This window comes from Chelonoidis abingdonii, chromosome 4 (assembly GCF_003597395.2).
Source record: "Chelonoidis abingdonii isolate Lonesome George chromosome 4, CheloAbing_2.0, whole genome shotgun sequence".
In the NCBI taxonomy this organism is placed as follows: Eukaryota; Metazoa; Chordata; order Testudines; family Testudinidae; genus Chelonoidis; species Chelonoidis abingdonii.
The window spans coordinates 21,389,853-21,412,337 of record NC_133772.1 but is presented as its reverse complement, the minus strand read 5'-3'; the positions used below and the strand labels follow the sequence as shown (position 1 = coordinate 21,412,337).

The following is a 22,485-nucleotide window of genomic DNA, read 5'->3' as shown; positions in this document are numbered from 1 at the left end:
TTCGCCCCAGTTTCGGTTGTAGCTCTATCCCAGTGATGGTCTTTGACCCCTCTGTTGCGCACAGCAATAGATATTAGTGTTATACTTGTCGCTTACCTGTGCTATGAGCATTGACTGGGTCTTTAGTTCCCTCGGAACTTCAGAGAAATGGAAACGAGGTTGGAATACACCAAAAATGTGTCAGGAATTTTCAATCTGTGGCTGCTGCTTTATACAGATTTTCCATTTATATGTACACACGCACATTCACACACACACAATTTACAGTTCACCATCCAGCAGCAATCAGCGTAGCAACCCTAATGTTTACCATACTCACTCTCCCAACATGCATTTACCCCAACTGCAACACACATCCCAAACATAGGGGGCTGGATCAGCTGTGCATCTGGAATGGGGACCATGACAACAAAATGAGCATTGTTACTGTAGCATCACCCTCCCCCCTTGCTCCTGACCCCACCGAGCGCTACCACTGGATAACAACAGTAGGTAGATTGAGTGGGGTGGAGCCACAGGTCAGCTGTTCTCAGCGGTATCATCCTTTGTTGGCCCCTGGAATATCTGTGCACACAGCCATGCTTCGATGAGAAATTGGCTTGAGTAGATGTGACACAGACACTCCTTGGCAAAGGCTCCTCCCCCTATTCTTTGCACACAACTCTCGTGTCATGCTTGACAAACTTATTACACCAAACACATCTTGCAGGATATTTATCCATGAAGCGTAACAGGAAGGTATCTACAGAAAGCTCATCAAGACTCATGATCAGTGTGAGATGTATATACGGGAGATATTTAAAGGATAATGTATTTATATTGAAAGTCAGCTTTACGGAGTTGGAGGGAAAGTTAGTCACCAGGGGATAACGTGTCTTGGTCATGGCCCATTTAGCCAGGAGAGAATTATCACCCCACCCTGCTTAGCCAGTGATGCAATGCAATGCAAGACTTCAATGGAAAACAAAGACAATTCTAAACAATTGAAACCACTGGAAGATACAAAAAGAACATTAGAAAAAGACACAGGTTGACCTTGTCTAACAGAGGGTAGGCAAAGGCACTCTGTATTCATTCACTGAGGAAATATATTAAGGAGCAAGGGGAGGCTTTCATGAACATTTGGATCCTGGTTCTTGTGAAACCAGCCAGCTCTGCAACAGGCTAAACTTTGAGGGTAAATCTTACTTTCTGAGATAGGAGAGGGAACTATTGATAAGTATAGACCCAGGTTTGCGTTTTATGATTTTGCTTTGTATTGTAACCATTTGTTTCCAGCATTTTCTCTCATTTCTAGTACCATAGTAAAACCTACTTTTATTTTGTTACATGAGCTCACAAGTGCTGTGTGTTATGCAGGAAGGGTGGTTTAAGGTGAAATGGGACACGGTGCACCTCTGGAGGCAAAGGATCTGGGATTTCTGTGAGCATCTAGCGTCAGGGGCTGGACATCACAGGGGAACAAGTCAGAGGCTCTCAGGGACTGGGGTGCACCTATTGTTCACCTGCAAGCTGAAGTTAGGGCTGGAGTAGCCTGAGGCTGAAAGGCTGGTGGTGGTAGGTAACTGACACCCACCCACCACAAGCAAGACCCCTTCTCCGTGGAGACAGGGGGTAGCAAGGTGACTGTCTGTCCAAGGTGCCCCAAGAACTGTCCTGGTAAGTAAGTGCTTCAGGATTTGGCTCAGTAATGATATTTCTTAGGCATCTGTCCATCGAAAGAAGGGCTTAGCTGCTTTATTTCAAGCACAGCGAAGCAGATATAAAAGACCTAGTAAAGCCATAAAAATCCCACTGGACTGCCGGGCTCAAAGGCCTTCACCTCACTGAATGAGGCCTGAAATCCCTTCCCATCCCTCCCATACAATACAAAGCAAAATCTGGTAGGCCACATCCCTTCTGTTCCCACAGCACCATCCCACAGATCCCAGGGGAAGCATTACTCAGCTAGTGTGAAACTAACGGGAGGAAAGAAATCAGACTCCTCTACCTTTGTGCTGGTGCGGGGACAGCTGTGGCTGTGTTTTCTGGTCTGTTCCATTGAGTGTCCCGTTCACAGCAGAAGCCTGCTTTGGGGGCAGGTCCCTCGGAGCTGGCCCATTGGATTCCAGCCCCCTTGTGTCTGGGTTCCGGTATGAGGACTCCTCATTGGCTCGAGACAAGTCATTTTTACTGAGCAAACTGGCAAACCGGAAGGTCAGCAAGTTGGCAGGATAATTTATACCAAAGGCATCTATGAGACATGACAACAAAGGGTAAAATTGTTCATAAATAGTCAGGTAAAACTAAGTGATGTTTGATTGCAGGGGATACTGTGCAATAACCTGGTGACACTTCATGAGACAGGAAACATTAGGACACCTAATTCCCATCAACTTTCATGGCTTGTTGACTTTCACTAGAAGCCTTTGTTAACTTTCCCTTCATAGCCTAAATGTGCCTGGCCAGCAGGTTTGTCTGAGCTTCTGACCCGTATCTCCTGGGGCTTTAGCAAAACCAAGGTTAGTGTTGATTCTTATTTCATGAGGCAGTGAGTTCCATAGGCTCCTGTGGAAGTCCTATTGCCTGTGGATACAAGCCTCCCTTTGTTGCTGGACAGTTCCCCCTGTTCTAGAGGAACGTAGCTGTCATGGAAGGCCATGGTCACAGAGAGTACAACAGAGAGATGTCTCCAGCCATATCAAATTGACCTTATAGGTCTTATAGGAAAAAGGGTTTGGGGTATGGAGGATTTGGATGTTCTCTTTTTCGACCTGTGTACGGTCCCTAAGGCAACTGTAACTTCTGGTTCTTGTTTTGAAGTTTTCAATTAATAAACATGAGCAGAGAGAGATGTGTCCAGTAGCCTAGTGAGACGCAAGTCATTTACATTGTTTCCTTTATTGCTTAGTAGTAGAGGTGCAGGGGATTTGAAACCATGTGTTTTATCATTTCTCCTGCATATCAATCTTAGAATCATAGAATATCAGGGTTGGAAGGGACCTCAGGAGGTCATCTAGTCCAACCCCCTGCTCAAAACAAGACCAATGCCCAACTAAATCATCCCAGCCAGGGCTTTGTCAACCCTGACCGTAAAAACCTCTAAGGAAGGAGATTCCACCACTTCCTTAAGTAACCCATTCCAATGCTTCACCACCCTCCTAGTGAAAAAGCTTTTCCTAATATCCAACTTAAACCTCCTCCACTGCAACTTGAGACCATTACTTGTTCTGTCATCTGGTACCACCGAGAACAGTCTAGATCCATCCTCTTTGGAATCCCCTTTCAGGTAGTTGAAAGCAGCTATCAAATCCCTCCTCATTCTCTGTATGGAAAGCAACACCATACAGAGAATGCCTCCTGTCTGTTTACAGGCTCAGGGTACCACTTACTGTTCCTGCGTAAGAAAAGGACAGCATCCTGATACCCTCGGAAAAAAAACTCATTCAGGACCTGTGGAGGAAAGCACCTGGCATCAGAAAGAATTCCAGTTGCAGGAACTGTTCTTCGAGGGGCAGAAGCCATGTCTTCTCTAATGCTGTTTGATATGCCATGGGGGCTTGATTCTCAGCTGGTCTCAGTGCTTAAAGGGTCCCTGGCCGAAAGGGGCCATAGACCTGGCAAATAATACTTCTGCAACACAAGCTGGTCACTGAGGGGTGCACGGCCTGGAGGAAAACCCCCTCTGATTACTTGCCCTCCCCACTTCCCCGCCTCCTGGGATAGAGCAGCCAACTGGACTGTAATTACTGGTTCCTGTCGTGCTGCAGGAAACAGGCAGAGCTACCCGCAACTTCCCCAAAGCCCTTTGCACTGGAGGGGAGGAGAGAGCAGAAAAAACCCACCAGCTCAGGGCAGCTACCCTCCCCCTTCTCCTCCACTGAGCAACAGGGGCAGCACCTCTTCTCCTCCCCACTCCCCCCCATGCCACAGCACCTGGCCTGGGAAAGCAGGGGGCACCGGGGGGAGGGGAGGAGAAGAACCTCTGGGATCACTCCCAATCCAGCGTAGAAGGAAGGGAGGAGGGGACCCCCGTGCAGGTCTCGTAAGGAGGGTGAAGTACTCTAGGAGCAACAGGAGGAGGTGAGGCCGGGGCAGGGGGGCAAATGAATGTGAGGGCAGAATTGATGGGAAGCAAGAGAACCGGCAGCTGTGATGTTACCAAGAGTTATGCCAGTCTACCCCAGCTGAGGATCGGGCCCATGGCATCTGGAACTGGAGGTGCACATTAATCCCAGGACTGCGTGGCACAATCCTGGTTGGGTGGCACAGCAACAGAGGTGTGCTGGGCCAGAGCCACAGCTGATGTAAACTGGCACTGACTTCAGTGGGGCTAGGCTGATTACCTTAGCTGAGGTTCTAGCCCCTCGCCTGCAGCGTAGAGATGTAGGGGTTGCCAGACTGGAGCAGACCCCCGATATCCATCTCTGACAGAGGCCAGTTCCAGAAGCTTCAGAGGAAGGTATAAGAACCCCATAATAGCAGATGTGGGATGATGTCCCACCACCACCACCACCACCCACCTTTGAAGTTTTCAGCCTAATCCCTAATAGAGATCGATTTAAGCATGGAATGGTGGGTCCTGAGCTCACTAGCTGTGATAGAAGTAGCGCCAGTGGGTAGGGTTACCAGCGCAAAGGCTATTTCATCTGGGACAGCGACCTCAACAAAGGGATGATCTTGGGACAACCGGGAGAGGTGGGAACCGTACCTGAGGGTAAAGGCAATGGTTACATTTGCAGTTGTAGAGCACTGGGAGTTAAGACTGCAGCAGGAAAAACGGTCTCAGCTGGAAGCGCACTGGCGTGGCCACATTAGCAGCTCTTGCACGCCACAGAGAGCAGTGTATTGTGGTAGCCATCCCAGCCTGCAAGTGGCTGCAACGTGCTTTTCAAATGCGGAGGGTGGGGTGGAGTGTGACAGGGAGTGTGTTGTGTGTATGTGGAGGGAGAGAGAGCGGGTTCGGGGGCGGGGGCTGAGAGTGTATCAGCATGCTGTCATGTAAATTCAGATAGCAGCAGACCTCCCTCCCTCCCACCCTCCCCTGCTGCCTCTCTCTCACTCAAAGGAAGCAGCGTTCCTCAGTAATGGTTCCTTTGTCCCAGAGCAGATAAGCAGTTGGCTGACAGAAACGGAGCTTTGAAAGGGCATATCTGCATTCCTACAGCAAGTTCAAAACAAGGATAAGAGTAGCTACTTGATTTAAGGGGATTATGGGACGTTTCCGGAGGCTAATCAGAGCGCAGTAGTGCAACACTTCATTCATGTTGGTGCCGCAGCGCTCCAGGGGAGGCACAGCAAATGTTATTCCACTCACCGAGGTGGAGTACCAGCAGCGCTGTAGCCGCAGAGTCAGAGCACTCTATGTGCCTTGCCAGTGTGGGCGGGGCTCCTTTATTGCACTGTAATTCGCAAGTGTAGCCAAGACCATTGAGAAGCACTGGGGTACATTGGTATGGACCACTTACCAGGTAGCTAGGAGGAAAAAGAGCATAGCTAATCCTGCACAGGTTTTCCACTGAGATCTGAATGCTGCTGTTAAAGATCTGAAAAGAGTAGAAGATAGCTGGGCAGTCCCGGGGACAGATGTCCAGCTCGCCTGTGAATGGGGACACCGTGATCACGGCCTCCAGGTCAGAACATGGCTGCAGGTTAGTGAAACCTCCATCAACGTAGCGCTGGGGAGAGGAGTGGAAATAACAGGGGAGTTTGTTTGGAGAAGATCGTAGTTTAAAATAGGTAGGAGCATCACAGCAATCGGGACAAGTGATTGTGTAAACAATGCAGGCCTGGTTCGTTACATGTGATGTCTGAATAGGGTACCTGCAACCTATGTAAATTATGTGCAAATTAGTAGTATGTATAATAATCCCTAATCTAATCTAGTGCTTTTCATCAGTAGATCTTAAAGTGCTTTTCAAAGGAGATCATCATCATCACCCCCATTTTATAGCTGGGGAAACTGAGTCAGGGAGAGGTGATGTGACTTGCTGAAGGTCACCCCGCAGGCCAGTACTAGGAAATAGAACTCAGGTCTCCTGCATCCCACTTCTCTCTGATCTCAAACGGCCAAAGATCAGCTTGTGGCTAAGGTACAGGAACAGGAGTTAGGAAATGTGGGATCTATTCTTGCCTTTGCCACAGATTTGCTGTGTGACCTTGGACAAGTCACTTATCCCATCAGTACCACGGTGGGGGACAATGAAATCTACCTACCACCCAAGGGGTATTGTGAGATTGAATGCATTGCTTGCTTGTAAAAGAGCTTTGTAATCCTTGTAGGGGAAGTGCTATCAAAGTGCACCACACATCTATTTTTTGAACATCCTGTGAATCCTTAAGGCACTGGGGTGCCTTCAGGGCTGGCCACTTTGCTGCACTGTTTGCTTTGCTGCATTACACGGACAATTGTAGGGTGCACTGTGCCCATGAGGGACGAACGGTCTGTAGTAGGGGTCAGGATTCCTGGGAGGAGCTAGCCCCACCATACTCCTACCCCTATTTGGAACTTTGCCTATTTCCCCAACCTGTCTTGCTTCTGCACGCCTCCTCCCACTGCCAGGTTCTCCCCACATAGCTATGGGCCAAGAGCTGAGAGGAGCAGCTTGGGAGAGAGACTTACTGGCAGGAGTCCAGGGCCTGCCTGCATGGGAGGTGTAGCCAGTGGGACATAAGGATGGATGGGAAAGTTAAACCAAACCCCACCCCAGTTAAAAAACACAGGTTACTATAGGGCAGCCATTATGGTAGCGAGTGGCCTGTTGCAATGAGCATGATGACACAATCCACAGTGATTATTAAAGGCTTGTTGTCAAGATTATATAAAGGCAACAGGCCAGCTCATGAAGGCTTTAGCCCACGTGGGAGGGACTATCTCAGCTACTCCACAGGAATATCCAGCTACTCATGAGCCTGTTTGTCAAGCTTGTAAATACTAGACCCATGGCAGAGCACTATGAGATCTCTGAATATAAGGCGCTACTTTAAGGCAACAGCCTGCGTCTTGTGCTTTTTTGTAGCAGAACTCGTGTTGGCTTTGGCAATTTCTGTATGGAACAATCACTTCCAACCCCCTTGTGAACTCTTTACAGACTGCACTGAGCTGAATTCAACTCGTGGGTTACATTTGGGCTTTTATCCTCTCCGTGCGGGGCTCAAGAGACCCTGAAATTTACAGCTGACATAAAAACAATGCAAAGCCACTGGACTGAAACAGAGCAAACTAAAAGTCAATGAAACAGGAATAATCCAAGTGAACTCCCAGCAGCAAGATTCCCAGAGCTACAGATCACACCCACCACAGGAAATTCATGGGTGAAATTCAGTGACTTGGGTTATGCTGGAGGTCTGACTTGATGGCCCTTTAGATCTATGGAGTGGATAGACCCTTAGCTAGTGTAAACTGGCAGAAGTCTGTGGAGCAACTCCTATTTACTCCAGCTGAGGATTTGGCCTTATGAATCTATATCTGAGAGCAGAGTCTGGCAACAGATTGGTGAGATCAGAAATCGTATCCCCTGGCATATTTGCTAAAGAGCACTTACCACACCTCGGAAGGAGGGAGGGATGAATCCGCAATAGATAGGAACGAAGCAGCTGCAGATCAGTGCCTGTGAGGAGAAGAGACTCACAGAAGGGTCACAGAAAAGCATACTTCACCCCAAACTTCCCCAAGTTGACAGGCAATTGGATTTATTGCCCAGAGATTTGGGCTTCTTTACAGAGATAAACTGGGGCTGAGGTGCTGTGATCTGGATCCAAACTAGAGCTGGCCAAAACTTGGAATTTTCATTCTGGGAGAAATCCTGACATGTCAAAAATTTTCTTTAATCCCAACACAAAAGCTAGCATTCCAAATTTCCCACGAAATCAAATTTCCAAAACTTTCGTTTCGGAAATAGCAAAATGATCTTATTGAAACAAAATGTCCCAGGGAGTTCAAAGTGCTTCATTTCAATAGTGAACTATCATAGAACCAGGGTGGAAATGATAACGTCTAAAGGAAGCACTTTGTGCTAAATCTGTCCGTTCCCACAAAGCATTTCAATGTGGCCAAATCGGCATTTTCCATCAGAAAAATGTTCATCAGACAATTTTGACCAGCTCTAATCCAGACTTTAAATGTGAGGTGGATCTTAGGGTTTAGTCGGCGATGCATCAATCTGTATTTAAATCAGGACAGGCATTGCTAAGAACAGCATTCAATGCAACCTGTTGGGGATGAGCACGGGAAAAGGACTAGCATATAGGCTGCCTTCTGTCCCCTTGTTGGAGTACAGCAGCACAGGTGGCCTGCTAGATTCTCCAAGCCCAAAGCCAAAAAGGCTGATTGAGGGAGAAGGGCCAGCTGGAGCCAAGGCTGGCTGAGGGCCTGCAGCTGCCCTGAATGAGCGCCCAGCTCCAGGAGAGCAGCTAAGGGGAAACTACTGCCTTGAGGAGGGCTGGAGTAGCTGGCTGGGAGGCAGCCCAGCTCTAAGGGAAGGGGCTGAGGATTTACGTCCTAAGGAGAGATGGGGCAACTCCACAGAGCACAACCCAGCAGCCAGAAAGATTTGCAGAAGCTCCTCAGAAGCTGGATGGGAAGAAGCCCCCCAAGATAACCGAACTTCAGAGCTGGAGCAATGGAATCTTCACTCTGGGGAGGGGTGCGGGGAGAAGATAGGAGCAGCCCAGGAAGGTGGCAAGGGATTGGAAAGAGTGGTCCTGATCTGCCTTACACAGCATCCCTGGGCTGGTGCCCAGAGAGTAGAGGGCAGGCAGGGGCTCCCCTACCTCTTCCCCAACAGAGGAGATGGTATGAGCTCAGGACTGAGAGAGGCAGCCTGGCAATTGTGGAATGGGAATGAGGCCTCAACATAAAGGCCCCTAGATATAGGGACTTGGCTTGTTTAGACTGAATGGGAGACAAGGTTTGGACAGTGCCGTGGCTGGGAGGCACAGGTTGCAGCCTGTGATAAGGTTATGTAAGCAGAGTCAGGATGAGCTCTACCCTGACATCTGGTGGTGAATTATGAGGAGTGTGGAAAGGAATTTTAGGTATTTGCATTGGCACACCCACCCCACCTAGCATAGCCCATGACAGCCTGGGATGGTTATTTTGACAGCTCTGGGATCCCCAATTTCTTTGTTATTGGGGCAGGAGGAAAAAAAGTGTTGTCACCCTAATGATTATGTGAATGAGGAACTATGAGACTGCTTTATGACAGAAATGACTCAATACCTAATTAAGTAGTACTTGCTAGACAAGGGACATGGGCCAAAACCCAGTGAAGAAGCTGAGAGAGGTTGGGGACTGGTGTGTGTACCTGATGGTATGGGCCCCTTTTGAGGGCCTGGAACACCAATTGCACATCCTTCTCTCTCCACTGTTAAAGAGTAGAGCTAATTTTGATTCCATTAGGAGTCCATCTAGAGACTGCTGAGCTGAATTCATGTTGGGCAATGGTGCACCAGCACCAGGGCTCCCCTACTAAGAGCTGAAATCACTAAAAGAGCTGAGCTGAGATCACTGAGTGCTGTGTTAACTAGTGGGGGAGCCTGAAGACTTATCGCTAAGCGGCTGGCAGAGCGGAGCAGTTTTGCAGCATGTTGGAGCAGCCCATGGAACAGTGAGCAGAGTGAGCGGTTTGGCAGGGATGGCTGGAGTGGCTCACGGGTCGGCTGGAGGAGCGGCACAGCTGGTGTAGTGGAGCTGGTCGTGGTGAAGGCTGCAGCAGAACTCCACGGAGAGGCAGAGCAGTTGGCCCTGGCCTACGTAAGGTGCCTCTTAACACCCTGTGTGTGCCCCCCCTCACCCATTTCCACCCAGGCTGGGGGGTAAAACTCTGCAGATAAACTTTTGAACTCTGGGGTGGCACTGACCAGAGACTTTTGGGTATTGGACTTTGGGGTGATTGGACTGAAGACCCTAAAGGAGAAAGGACATTGCCAAATGTACTTGGAGGTGGGTTTTTGCTTATGGTTTGTGTTATAATCCTGTTTGTGGTGTTTCTCCAACATGATGCCACATTGTTTCCCTCCTTTATTGAAAGGATTTTTCTATACTCAGACTCCGTGCTTGTGAGTGGGGAAGTATTGCCTCCTTGAGGCGCCCGGGGAGGGGGGGTGATATGTAATTGTCCCAGGTCATTGGGTGAGGGCTCGAGCCAGTTTTGCATTGTTGTTGAAATGGAACCCCTGGATATTGAACCCGGCCCTTGTTGCTGCCAACTCAGAGGGGCAGAAGGGTTACAGTTAGAAAGCTTGGCAACAAGGGGCACTAGGAACACTTAGCATAAGGGGGCACTCCTGCAGTTGGCACACACTGAACAGGCTGTTTCCAGGAGCAGGTACCAATGAGAGCTACTTTCTGGCCACATCTGGTGCTCGTAACTTAATATGTTGCTTCTGAACCTAGGACCAGGGTGGAATCTCTGGACCGGGACAGAGGTGGAATTTTCTCCTCCCTCCTCCTGTTCATGTTCATTGAGCTAAGCTCCATGGACTTCACCTCTCCCTCATGAACTCAGCTTGTGTTTTTTTCTCATTTAATTGAATTGCGGGTGCAGCAGAGAGGAAACCCCATTACCTGAATCAGATCTTCCTTTGAACTGAACTCAGAAACCATGACATTCTGTCCGTCCATCACCCGGGTGAGGGAAATGTGCAGCCTCCCCGAAGCCACCTGGTGAGAGTTCTCTGGCAACATCTTGTACAACCCCTTCTGTATGGTGCGGAGCATGTTGCACCCAGGAGACAGAGGGCCGAGAATCGTTTTCCTGGCATCTCTCACCGCTTCATGGAAAGATTCTTTTAGGTCCTCTGAGAGAAGGAGGGAAAACAGCGGTCATTTATCACCAGCTTTCCTTGAAGGCCCAACAGTCCTAAGATTGCCCAACATGATACCCCTGTGTTTTCAGTCTCATATCATTTTGGCGAGCTGTAATCCTTTGGATGGAAATTTCCCACATTCACTCTCAGCCCTAAGTGGAATATTTTCAGAAAGTTTGATCCACAACAAAGCAGCCGCTTTTGAGAAAGAAGTTAGTGATAAAAAGGCAGTTTGGCCAACATTAATTATTTGTTGGTGTCCTTTTGAGCAGTGGTAGCGTCTTAGGGTATGTCTACACTTCCCGCTCATGGGGGGTGGGGGGGAGATTCCCAGGAGTTCCAGCCTGAGGAGACATAGCCACAGGAGTTCTCATCAAGCTCCATGAGAGCTAATGTGCATATGTCTCCTGCAGCTGGGGCTCCGTGACGGTCTCGTGGCACCCAGGACTGAAAGTTGCCGTGTTATCCTCTGCCTCCACTGAGAAGGAGTCACTTCTGTGCCTGCCTGGAAGTCATCTCACAGGCACCACCAGCCTGTCAGCTCCTCGAGCGCTCTCCTCTGAGCTACACCAGCCGAACTTCGCCTTGTGGGTTAGCAATAGGCGTACCCTTGTCCCCGAGTCCCTTTGACATGTTCCCTTGTGATATGCAGCCCCTGATGCTGGCTGCTTATAGAAATCCCAGATCCGCCACCCCCAGAGGTCCAGTTTTACATTAAACCACCTTTCCTGTACAACACTTGTAAGCATGTACCTTTATTTTGGTATAAGTGTATTTAAGAAAGGGTAAAGATTTAACTAGACAAGAGAGAAAGTGCTGGAAACAAATAGTTACAATACAAAACAATATCATTAAATTCAGACCTGGGTCTACGCTTATCAATAGTTCCCTCTCCTGTGTAATAAAATAGGCTTTTCCCTCCTAGAGTTTAGGCTGTTGGAGAGCTGGCTGGTTTCACAAGAAGTAGGATTTAAATGTTTGTGAAAACACTCCCTCTCCACAAGGGGTTTCCTCAGTGGATGGATTCAGAGCACTTCTCCCTCCTCTGTGTTATCCTGAAACAGTCTTTTGCTTCTATTCACAGACAGGGCAAACGCCTGTCTTATCAGGTTCCTTTTTTACCTTCCAGTGGTTTTGATTGTTTGCAGCTACCTCTGATGGCTTTCCATTGAAAGTCTTGTTATTGCCAAGGCTAAGCAATTGAGCTTCGTATTGCATCATGGGCTAAACAGGGTGGGGAGGCAACTCTTTCCTGCCAAAATGGACCATCACCAAGATTGTCCCCTGATGACTAATTTTTACTCCCAGTCCCTAAAGCATACATTCACTATCAATACCTTATTGCTTAAATATTACCCGGCCACACAGAAGTGAGATCATTGGTAATTAAGCAAACCCTTGAGCCCCCATTCAAGCTCTAGATGATTTCATGTCTTGTTATTGCCAAGGCTAAGCAATTGAGCTTCGTATTGCATCATGGGCTAAACAGGGTGGGGAGGCAACTCTTTCCTGCCAAAATGGACCATCACCAAGATTGTCCCCTGATGACTAATTTTTACTCCCAGTCCCTAAAGCATACATTCACTATCAATACCTTATTGCTTAAATATTACCCGTATGCACATCTTGCAAAGATTATGAGAAGTGACAAGCTTTCTGTGGATTCCTTACATGTTACTCTTTATGGAGAAATATCCTGTAAGACATGTGCTTGGTGTAGTGAGTTTGTCAGGTCTGAGGTGAGAGCTGTCTGTGCAGAACAGGGGACCCTTTGCTTAAGAGCCTCTGTGTCACAGAATCACACGCACACAGAGCTCAAAGTGTAGACATACCCTTAGCAGCTTGGAGAAGGAAGGTGAAATTTGGCAGGAGGAAAACCCTGAGGTCGCAGAAATTCCTTTTTGCTCTCCCAGAGAAAATTCATCCAAATAGCAGCCGCAAGGAGCTGTGGCTTCCTGTGAGGAACAGGCAGAATGGATCTGCCTCCTCCTCCCACAATACCCTTTGGCCTAGAGGCAGGACACTGAGCTAGACACCAGGAGAAAGTAAGTTCTAGGTTTGCCTCTTGCACTGACTGGCCTTTGATGTACTGTATTTCACATCCCTTCTTAGGGAGCACAGTCTCATATTTGTACCCGAGTCTCAGTCTGAAGATAGGGAAACTGAGGGCCAGAGAAGTTGCACAGGGCCATTTCTGGCACAGCTGGGACTGGAACAGTTCAGGAAAATCTAGCTGAGCCCTGTTGTTTCAGCAGGAGGCTCAGATGGTCCCGAGTTTAGCAGAGGAGCTAAGTGTATGTGGGAAACTGCTGGAGTGCTGCCACCGATCAGTTTGGGTCAGATCATCCTGTCTTCTGGTAAAATCCTGACGCGGGTGGCTCAGGAAGTAGAAATCGCTGTGAGAGGATCCTCCTGTGATTCCCTCATGACCTCTCATCACAGGGAGGGGTGGGCTCTGCACTATTCATCACCCCATCCCTGTGAGGATAGGTAAATATTATCATCCTCCACTTCACTTGGGAGGAAACAAGTTGCTGTTAATAATTACATCAGCCCTGCAAGGCCGATAGGGACTTGCAAGCATCATTTAATAGCTGGGGAAACTGAGGCACAAAGGCGGGACATGACTTGCCCGAGAGAGTCAGTGTCGGAGCTCAGGACAGTCCAGGGCTAAGAAGAGCACTGTCCCTTTTCAGCAGCATGAAGAGAGAGAGGGGAGAGGGCTGTGGAAGAATGGCTGATGGCCTTTCAGCTCCAGCATGTGGCTGCTTACAGCTTAATTGTACTTGGTCCTGATGTAGGCAGGCTCCCACAGAACCTGTGAATAAGAGCAATGCCTCAGGATCAGCATTGTGGCTCCTGTAGATTAGAAACTGCCAGACCAGATCAGACCTGGGGTCCATCTAGGTCAAGATTCTGTCTCCTGCTTCACAGGAAGGTGCAAGAAACTCTTTGAGTGTAAGCAAAGGGATAACCTGCCGCAGGGGAAGTTTCTTCCTGACATCTGTTAGTTAGAGGTTGGCTCACATGCTGAAGCAGGATGCTTTGGATTAGGATCTGTCTATCTGGCCATACAGAAGTGAGATCATTGATAATTAAGCAAACCCTTGAGCCCCCATTCAAGCTCTAGATGATTTCATGTCTTGTTATTGCCAAGGCTAAGCAATTGAGCTTCGTATTGCATCATGGGCTAAACAGGGTGGGGAGGCAACTCTTTCCTGCCAAAATGGACCATCACCAAGATTGTCCCCTGATGACTAATTTTTACTCCCAGTCCCTAAAGCATACATTCACTATCAATACCTTATTGCTTAAATATTATCTGGCCACACAGAAGTGAGATCATTGGTAATAAAGCAAACCCTTGAGCCCCCATTCAAGCTCTAGATGATTTCATGTCTTTTTATTGCCAAGTCTTGTTATTGCCAAGGCTAACAATTGAACTTGGGAGCAATTGAGCCAGGGCAAGTTTCTTCCTGACATCTGTTAGTTAGAGGTTGGCTCACATGCTGAAGCAGGATGCTTTGGATTAGGATCTGTCTACCTGGCCACACAGAAGTGAGATCATTGGTAATTAAGCAAACCCTTGAGCCCCCATTCAAGCTCTAGATGATTTCACGTATGGCTGGAAACACATTCAGCCGTGATCCTGCAGAGATTTCTGCACTGGCTAAAGTTTGCACATGCACCAGTTCCACCGGCATCCAGGAGGCTCCTCATATGTGTAAAGTTGAGCCATGCAGGGCTAGGGCCTAATCTGGCAAGAACAAAGCTCACTTGGGCCCCTGTTCTGGCTGTTCCAGTGCAGCAACCCCTGAGATTGCTCTAGAAGGATAGACAGACAGACCGATTAGACAAAGCAAAAATATCTTAGTGTCCTGAAGGCACCAGAGCAACCCAGGAATTAAGAGCAGTTATAAATGTTTGAGCAGATATTCCGAGCATGTGACATAACAACTAATGCTTTGCAGGGTCAAGTGAGGTGGTAATGGAGCTGAATTTCAAATCAAAGTTGTCTGAAAACCAAATGACAAACGTTTGTGATTTTTGCCATAATAAACCAGAGCAGCAAGGACCTTCCTTTGGTCTGCAGCCTGACTACGCAAGAGGGCTCCAAACTGATCTCTGAGAGCCAGAGCTACTGGCTGTGATTGCCCAAAAGCGGGACAACCTGGGAGCTGGAGGATGCTACTGGACTCTACCATTACAGCTGCCTCTCGTATAGATTTCCTAGAGGTATCTTTCTTGCAAGCATGGGAATATGCCAGTCAGAAGCCACTGTCTTACAAGCAGCAGCTAAGATATTGGTACATAGATGGATATGCATTTTTTTTCTGCCTTAAAAAATTCTTTAAAAACAGCAAGGTTTGGAGTGTGTCTACATGGAGCAGGACTGTGCACGGCATGGGTGGGATTTCTAAAGTGCGTATTAACTGCTCTGTTTATACCTTGCTGGTGTGAACCAGAAGTTCCCTAGTGCACTTTAATATAGTGCCTTTAATTTTCTACAATAAAACCAGCACTTGGAGATAGACAAATCACCCAGGGGCTGCTCCTCTTGGTCCCACTGATGCCAATGAGACGTTTGCTGTTTCTTAAACAGAGGCAAGTTCAAGCCCTTACGTTACAAGATCACAGGGATTTGGAGTACATCTACACTGTAATTCGGGCTGGCCCGAATCAGCTGACTCAGACTCACGGGGCTTCGGGCTTGGGCTGGAACCCAGGCTCTGAAACCCCACAAGGGGAATGTCACCGCTGCAGTTTTTATTTCTGCAGCCTGAGCCCTGTGAGCCTGAATGGGCTGACACGGGGTTTGAGACTGGTGCTGAGGGATTTTTATTGCTGTCTGTACATACCCTTGCGGCTGGAAAAGGCACTGTATTGCTCAGAAAGGAAGATGCATCCTCTTCTCCTGAGCGGGGAAGCATTTAGGGCTGAACGTTCAAAAAGATTTAGGTGTTCTCCACCTCAGGAAGGTGGGGTATTGAGCTGAACAGGGATTTGCCACCTTGCAAGTGGCTGCGCTAACCATTGGGCTATTCTCTCTAGCCCGCATAATTCTTTGAGAGCAGGAGTAAGAGCACAAGAATGAGACTGTGCCAACAACCAGGCTATGAAGTCACTCACCCAGGCGGTGGGTGATCCAGGATCCAGTCCCCCTGTTTCAGGGAGCCATTCATTTCTCCACAGTGCAACCACTTCAATGGGAGCGATTGAGGGGCCCCCTCTGTTAGACTGTCCCAGAGCCCACTGCTTAGAGCAGTCACATGAGAAGTGGCAGATCCCTGTTCAAATCCTTTCTGAACCAAAGGTCTCCCAGCGCCCAGGTGAGGACCCTAACCATGGGGCTAAAAGTGGTAATGAAGGCGCTCCTCCTCCCAAGCTCACCTATGGGGGCGGGCCCGCTCCAGTAGGCAGCCTCTGAGTGTGTCTGCTGGATTTGGCCCCTCAAACAAAATAGGCAGCCGAACGATTATCTTCCCCGGTTGATGAATCGCTCTGGAGCTTAGGCAGGAGATAGGCATCCGGACACCACCGAGGGGCAGCAGGGCAGGTGCACAGAGGCAGAAACATAGACACTGAGGGATCCTTTACTGCAAAAACTTACTGTTTCAGTGGGAGCTTTGTACGTCACAGTTCTCCCAACACTGGGACTTAGACAGTTAAAACAGGGCCAGAGGCACCTGACTCCTTTTGAGTACTCCACCCATACTGACTAGTCCAAAGAAACCTGACCGCTGAATAGGATGGTACCAGGTCACAGGCTCCCCTGGTATCAGTTGGTGTAGCTCCATTCAGTGGAAAGACATTGATTTCTATCAGCTGAAGATTTGACTCACTGAGCACGTGCAATGATCTAGATGGATACACAGGTCGAGATCCACAGCTGATGTAAATCAGGATCACTTTACTGATTTCAATGCAGCTGCACTGATTTACACCCGTTAAAGATCAGGGCCACCGGCTGAACAGGTGAAACAATATATTAATATATGTTGGTCTAGATCGATGGCATGGAATTGCATTTCCTGGCAGGCCAGGTAAGGGAATGTCCAGATCTGGACAGGCCGAAGTGCTCTTCACGTGTGTGCTCTCTAGGGAGCCTGCCAGCAGCCAGGGGTCGCAACCTTTCACGAGCGATGTGCTGGATTGTATTTAATAATCTCAAAATAAAAAATTGGGCATTCGTAGGCAATATTCCAATGAAATCTTATAAACAAGTGATTATATAAATAGACTATAATGCTATTAAAATATCATGCTGTCAATATTAATTTACTCTTAAAGCTATGAAATGAAAATAAGTTTAAAACGCACAAGAAATGCAGGCACGTCTAATTTCCTTGATTGCCTGAGATTCTGACAACTCCTTGGCATCATCTTTTTTTTTCTGGAAAAGGACTAGACAGAAAGCAGTCAAGCTATCTACGGAAAGCACGTCAATTACGGATCGCTCTGTGTCTGAATGGGACTTAGACAGTTAAAACAGGGCCAGAGGCACTGAACACCTGATTAAAAGCCTACTGCTGTAAGTCAAAATGTATCAATGCAGGCTAGCGCCAAGGTGTTTAAACAGAAAGGGAAAGGTTTTTAATTAAGTACATGGCAGGATGGTAAACAGAGGGAAAATAAACTGAGCTGCATCTGCCTACTCCCCATCAATCCTGCCGCTAGCCCGCCATCTGCCCAGCCCCCTCATCAGTTGTGGGGCCCCTAGCCTCACCTCTGCTCTCTTTGGGGTTCTTCGGCCCCCTCTCTGAGGCCAGGCGATGGATAGCTAGGCTTCTGAGGGGAGGGAACAAGAGCTCTGCTTCTTCCCAGAAAGCTGGCGGTGGGCCAAACGGAAGACCTATGGGGGCTGGATCTGGCCCATGAGCTCCCATTGAAGAACCATGGTTTAGATCCTTAGCTGATGGAAAGCAATGTACCACTACTGACTTGAACACAGCTAGTCCAATTTCGCCAGCTCAGGATCTGGCCCTGTAGGTCCCCTGATGCTGTACGATTACGTTATTAGTTATTGTATTATTATACAAATCATTCCTTTCTGATCCTTTCATGGCATTAAAATCCATCTTTTCAGTATTATTATTGTTAATATAAACGTTATATTGTTAATATAAAGCAAAGTGTTGCTTACCCAGGCTAGATTCACACACCACTGCTGCAGCTATAAGTGACCCAGCTGATGCTCCGTAAACTTTGGATGCGGATTTCAGTATCTCAGGTGCCAATTCCAAGAGCGACTGGACCACTCCTATTTGGTAAAGTGCAAGAAAACCGCTGCCTGAAAAAGAAAGAGAGAAGGGGGTGCCTGTGCTATTTCGGTCTTCTTCAGCCATACCATCTGCTCAGCATGTAGAGCTGGGGTTTTGTCAGTGGGCAGGTGCTCTGTCACTTCGATGTTCAGTTTTGCTGTTACTAGCTAAACTCCGAGCCCGCTCTCTTTCTGCCCTTCTGTGACACGTTCACTGCTTCTTTTGCAGTTCACACGAACGCGTAAGATGCACTTTTTGCCCTTCTGTGCCAGATCCCTGAGATGTTTTCAGATTCGATGCCTGCTTTAATTACCTCTCTGGCTAAAAATAAAACTCTCTCCCCCCATCAAAGCAGCTCTAGCTAGATTAGACCCTAACTAGCTAACACACTCCGGGCTTAAGTGAGGAGCTCCTTTTAAGACAATAACTCATAAATCTTCCCACAGCCCGCGCACTTTTACAGCGCGTGAAGCCTCCTGCATCTCATGGCTCTAGCTTGGCTTTTTCCGAGCATCCCTTGCAACATTTCCTCTTTTTTGTTTTTTTCCCGCTCTTCTTCGAGAGTGTTTTTCTAAATTGGATTCTCCCTCAATCCTGTCTTAGGGACAGCTCAGTGCTGAATGAGCAGAGATTTGCTTGAGGAGCTCAGAGCTGGTGGGTGTTACACAAGGGATTACACAGAGGGCTGGGCTATGTTGTATTTGAAAACTTGCTCAATTAACCCTATATTGCACTGTCTGTATCCACTGAGAAAATGGACCTTGAACCTGTTACTTCGTTCTTATAAAGACACAACCTCCAAAGACTCCCATTTCCTTTGAATTCTCCACCCAGCTGTGCGCTTGCCATGTCACTTCAGCAGGATTCTGTCAGGTTTAAATCTCAGAACTTCCATTCCCTGTGCTACCATCAGCGCAATAGTTTATTAAAGCTGAAAGGACTGTTAAAGTCTAATGGCCTTATCACTGGTTCTGTTGGTACTTTTTAATACCGGTGATTGCACTGCGGACAATGAAAATTATTTGGTCAGATTCAGAGTCTATTTCCAACCCGCAGTCTGACTGCCACTGAAATTAGTGGCCCAAATCAAGGAGACTGGCCTTTCTACAGCCAGAACAGCTTTAGAGGCTTATGACGCTGGTGCTGCCAGGTGATGGGCCACTTCCCCAAGTGCAACTTGGAGCAGCTTCAGACCTGCTCTAACTCACACCAGCTGCCAGGGACCCTCCAGGGAGCCACCAAGGCAGCCCACGAGTGGACAGATGGAGCATTCCCTGGCCAGCCTGTCTTCCTCCAACCATGCACCCTATATTTGGGGATGGCGTGGGAACTACAAAGATGGTTCTGTGGCACCTGGAGCTTCTGCCCATGTCATGAATAGTCTTTATGTTCGTTCTCTGATTGCTCAGTTCTGTTCTTGCAACCACATGACGCAATGGTCAAAACCTGCGAGACCCTGAGCCTGTGCAGCTTGGAGCACAACCCAGTATTTGGCCCTGTGAGGTTTCTGGGTGGGATTTAGGGCCCCTGTACTCCCACAGGCTTCAGTGGGAGTTTGAGATGCTAAGCACTTAGGAACATTGCTCCCATAAAGCCTAGCCACAGGAGTATGAATCCAGGGACAGCCTTTCTTGTGCAGATTGCAGGGACTTGGGTCTTTGAATCTCTAGCCAGCGTTGCTATGACGTGCCTAGTCTAAGCAGATTTAATGGACTTTTGTGACAAGGAAATGAAGTTGGAAGCAAGTTTACAAGGGATGCATTTTGAATCTGATCAGCAAATTACCAATAATGTCTGAACCCCACCTGCACTGCTTACTGTGTTGGGTAGCTACTATGTACAAGTTCTGTTCCACGTTAGGGACGCTGGCATGTTTTTGCTCTTAAGCAAGTCAAGGCTAGAAGGAAGAATGTATTCTTCTGTCTTGTGTTTCTCTGGAATCTATTGACCTGGGAGAAGGAGATTATGCATCAAGGAGCTCCTTGGGTGTATCGTTTGAGGTCAGTTTATCACATACTTACATGAATCTCTTAGGTATGTACAGTACAAAATGCCATGCACTGAGCTAAATTTAGATTTGGAGCATTTGGGTGGACATGGTAGTGTCTGCGATTCTTCAGAGATGAAATTCAGCCCCGTGCAGCAAGCTACCTCAAAGCCAATGCAACGCTGAAATCTCACGTTGAATACTCAGACTAGAATTTATGTGGAACTTTAGCGTTGCCTGGACTATGCACTGGCCCTCTGCACTGGGATGAATGAATTTCCCTCTATCTAGCTGTTCTGATAATGCAGTTTGTAAGTTACCTGGCCTAGTGGAGTGAGCACAGGACTTGGTGTTAAGAGTCTTGGGTTCTGGTCCTAACTCTGGCTGCATTGCCTGGTTTAAGCCACTTCGTCTCTGTAAAATGAGGATGTTCTTATTTACCAACAGTGGGTCAAGTTCCTCCCTCATCTGCTTCCCAGAGGAGCTCTGGTCCTGATCCAAAACCTGTTGTTTATTAGGGAATCTTTCTACTGGCTTCTCATCAGGCCCCGAATGGACTCATGCTGGGATCTCGTGGTCTGGAGCTAAAGTGCAGTTCTGCTCTTCAGTAGGAACTCTGCAAAAATGGCACCTTCTGAGTCAGCAGCCCAGCTCCTCACATGGAGCAGAGTAACATCCAACTTCAGTGACCAAACCAGAACAGTGTGTGCCTGCTTCTCACTCCTGTTAGCTCTGCAGAGAGGAGAGTGAGCTGCAGTATATGCCATCTCATGCAGCACCCACAGAACTGTATGTCCTGCTTGTAGACTCTTTCATTATTCTTGTTAGCCATGCACAACAGTAACGTGATGCAATAGAACCTCTGGGGCACTATCCAGGAAGACCGGCTATTGTGCTACCCTTACAGAAGCTATGGCAATGCACTCCGCTCTGCTCCTCCTGCCCTAGGGGAGCACAACACTTGTAATCGTGGCTTGTCCTTGTACAGGAGATGTGTCCACGGGGACTTATAGCCTCCCCTCTTTGCCCAGGGGCTGGCCCATGCTTTGCTGAATGTGGCACCCTACGTTGAATCAGCTATCTTCTTCTCTGCACCTAAAAAGTAGTTATCAGGCTTATCTCCCTTATACATCACCCACTGCTAGTCCTGGCAACTCTCATGATTCTTATTGTGAGTCGAGTGATATTTAGTGTTGTTCTTAAAGCTTCAGCTCCTGGAGTCAAGTGATTTGCTGATCATCTCAGCTTCCATTGAGGGGGGGAAATAAAGCAAGTTTTTAGCCTTCCTGGTTGCAGAGAAAAGCTTGAAAATGTGACCCAAGTACATCCTTAAGGTTCAAAGTCCAGAAGGCAAACAAAAAGAACCCATTCTTTATTATAATTTTTTTTAAAATTCATGATTTTAAGCCAATCTCATGATGTGGGGGGGGAGGCTGGCAATACCACATGACAAACAGAATCAGGAGACCTGCTTCTGATGACAGATCTTTCCCATGTCTTCTCATGATTTGCTCCAACTCCAGCCTACATTTTCAAGCAAGATGGGGGATTCTGAGCCTCGCAATTCTGGGAGGATTAACTTGAGAGGCCTAAAAAGGGGCCTGACCTTCAGAAAGTGCTGAGCACCCATCCTTTGTAAACCAGAAGGGTGACCCAGAAATGGAGCCCTCCAGAAAATAATAGTCACTTTTGAAAACGTGGTGGCCTACTTTCGTTTGTTTCGTCGGATGAAAATTCCTGCTAGCCCAGTTCTGACTTCGTTCGTGCAAGTCTCATCTCAGCAAGGCATGTTAAATCAGGACTGTCCTTTGGCCAGATTCTCAGATCTACTTTCCCAGCTGAATTGAAATCATTCAGCATCCCTTCCTGTGATTTGACCTGTTATGGCACTGTGCGCCCCTACATTCCTTTGCCTCTATATGTCATTGTGTTGATTCAGACCCAAGGAAGTGCTGCAAAACAGATTCCCTAGTAACTCAACACTTTGGGGTGTAAAAATGTATTTGCACGTTGTGTTCCTTTCACTTGCAATTGCCATGAAGAAAAATATGAAATGGGACATCAGTATTCTCCATTCAGTGATCCAGAGAATGGAGGCCCTTGTGATTTCAATGAAAAAAAGGACAATCTCTGTACTACAGATTTGCTAAGGAGATGCACAGTGCGTTTGACATGCTATGCTAGCAATTGCATGGTGCCAAAGATGGTTTGAATTCTGAACCAGGAACATGATGTCCTCACTGTGCCTAATATTTGTCAAAATCCTATTTGTCATCAGTATAAAATTCTACATCGGTGTCTTGTTTTTCTCAGACACAATCTTCATGGGGCTGCTGCCCTTTATGGGGGTTTAGGCTTTGTAGGCTCGTGTCTCCGTTATGAAGGATCCCACCTTAGAGTTGCCAACATTCTAATTGCACAAAATTGAACACCCCTGCCCCACCCCCT

The 22,485-nt window shown here is 47.8% G+C and overlaps 1 protein-coding gene across 1 annotated transcript; it reads right to left on the bottom strand.

Moving 5' to 3' along the window:
- Positions 1-975: 975 nt before the first annotated feature.
- LOC116839161 (omega-hydroxyceramide transacylase-like) lies at positions 976-18,134 on the bottom strand. Its single transcript, XM_032804896.1, has 7 exons — positions 17,933-18,134; positions 10,547-10,779; positions 7,524-7,589; positions 5,448-5,657; positions 3,372-3,432; positions 1,991-2,233; positions 976-992 (listed from the first exon to the last, which is right to left on the bottom strand). Exons 1-7 carry the CDS (start codon positions 18,132-18,134, stop codon positions 976-978), a joined length of 1,032 nt encoding a protein of 343 aa, XP_032660787.1.
- Between the last annotated feature and the right edge of the window lie 4,351 nt (positions 18,135-22,485).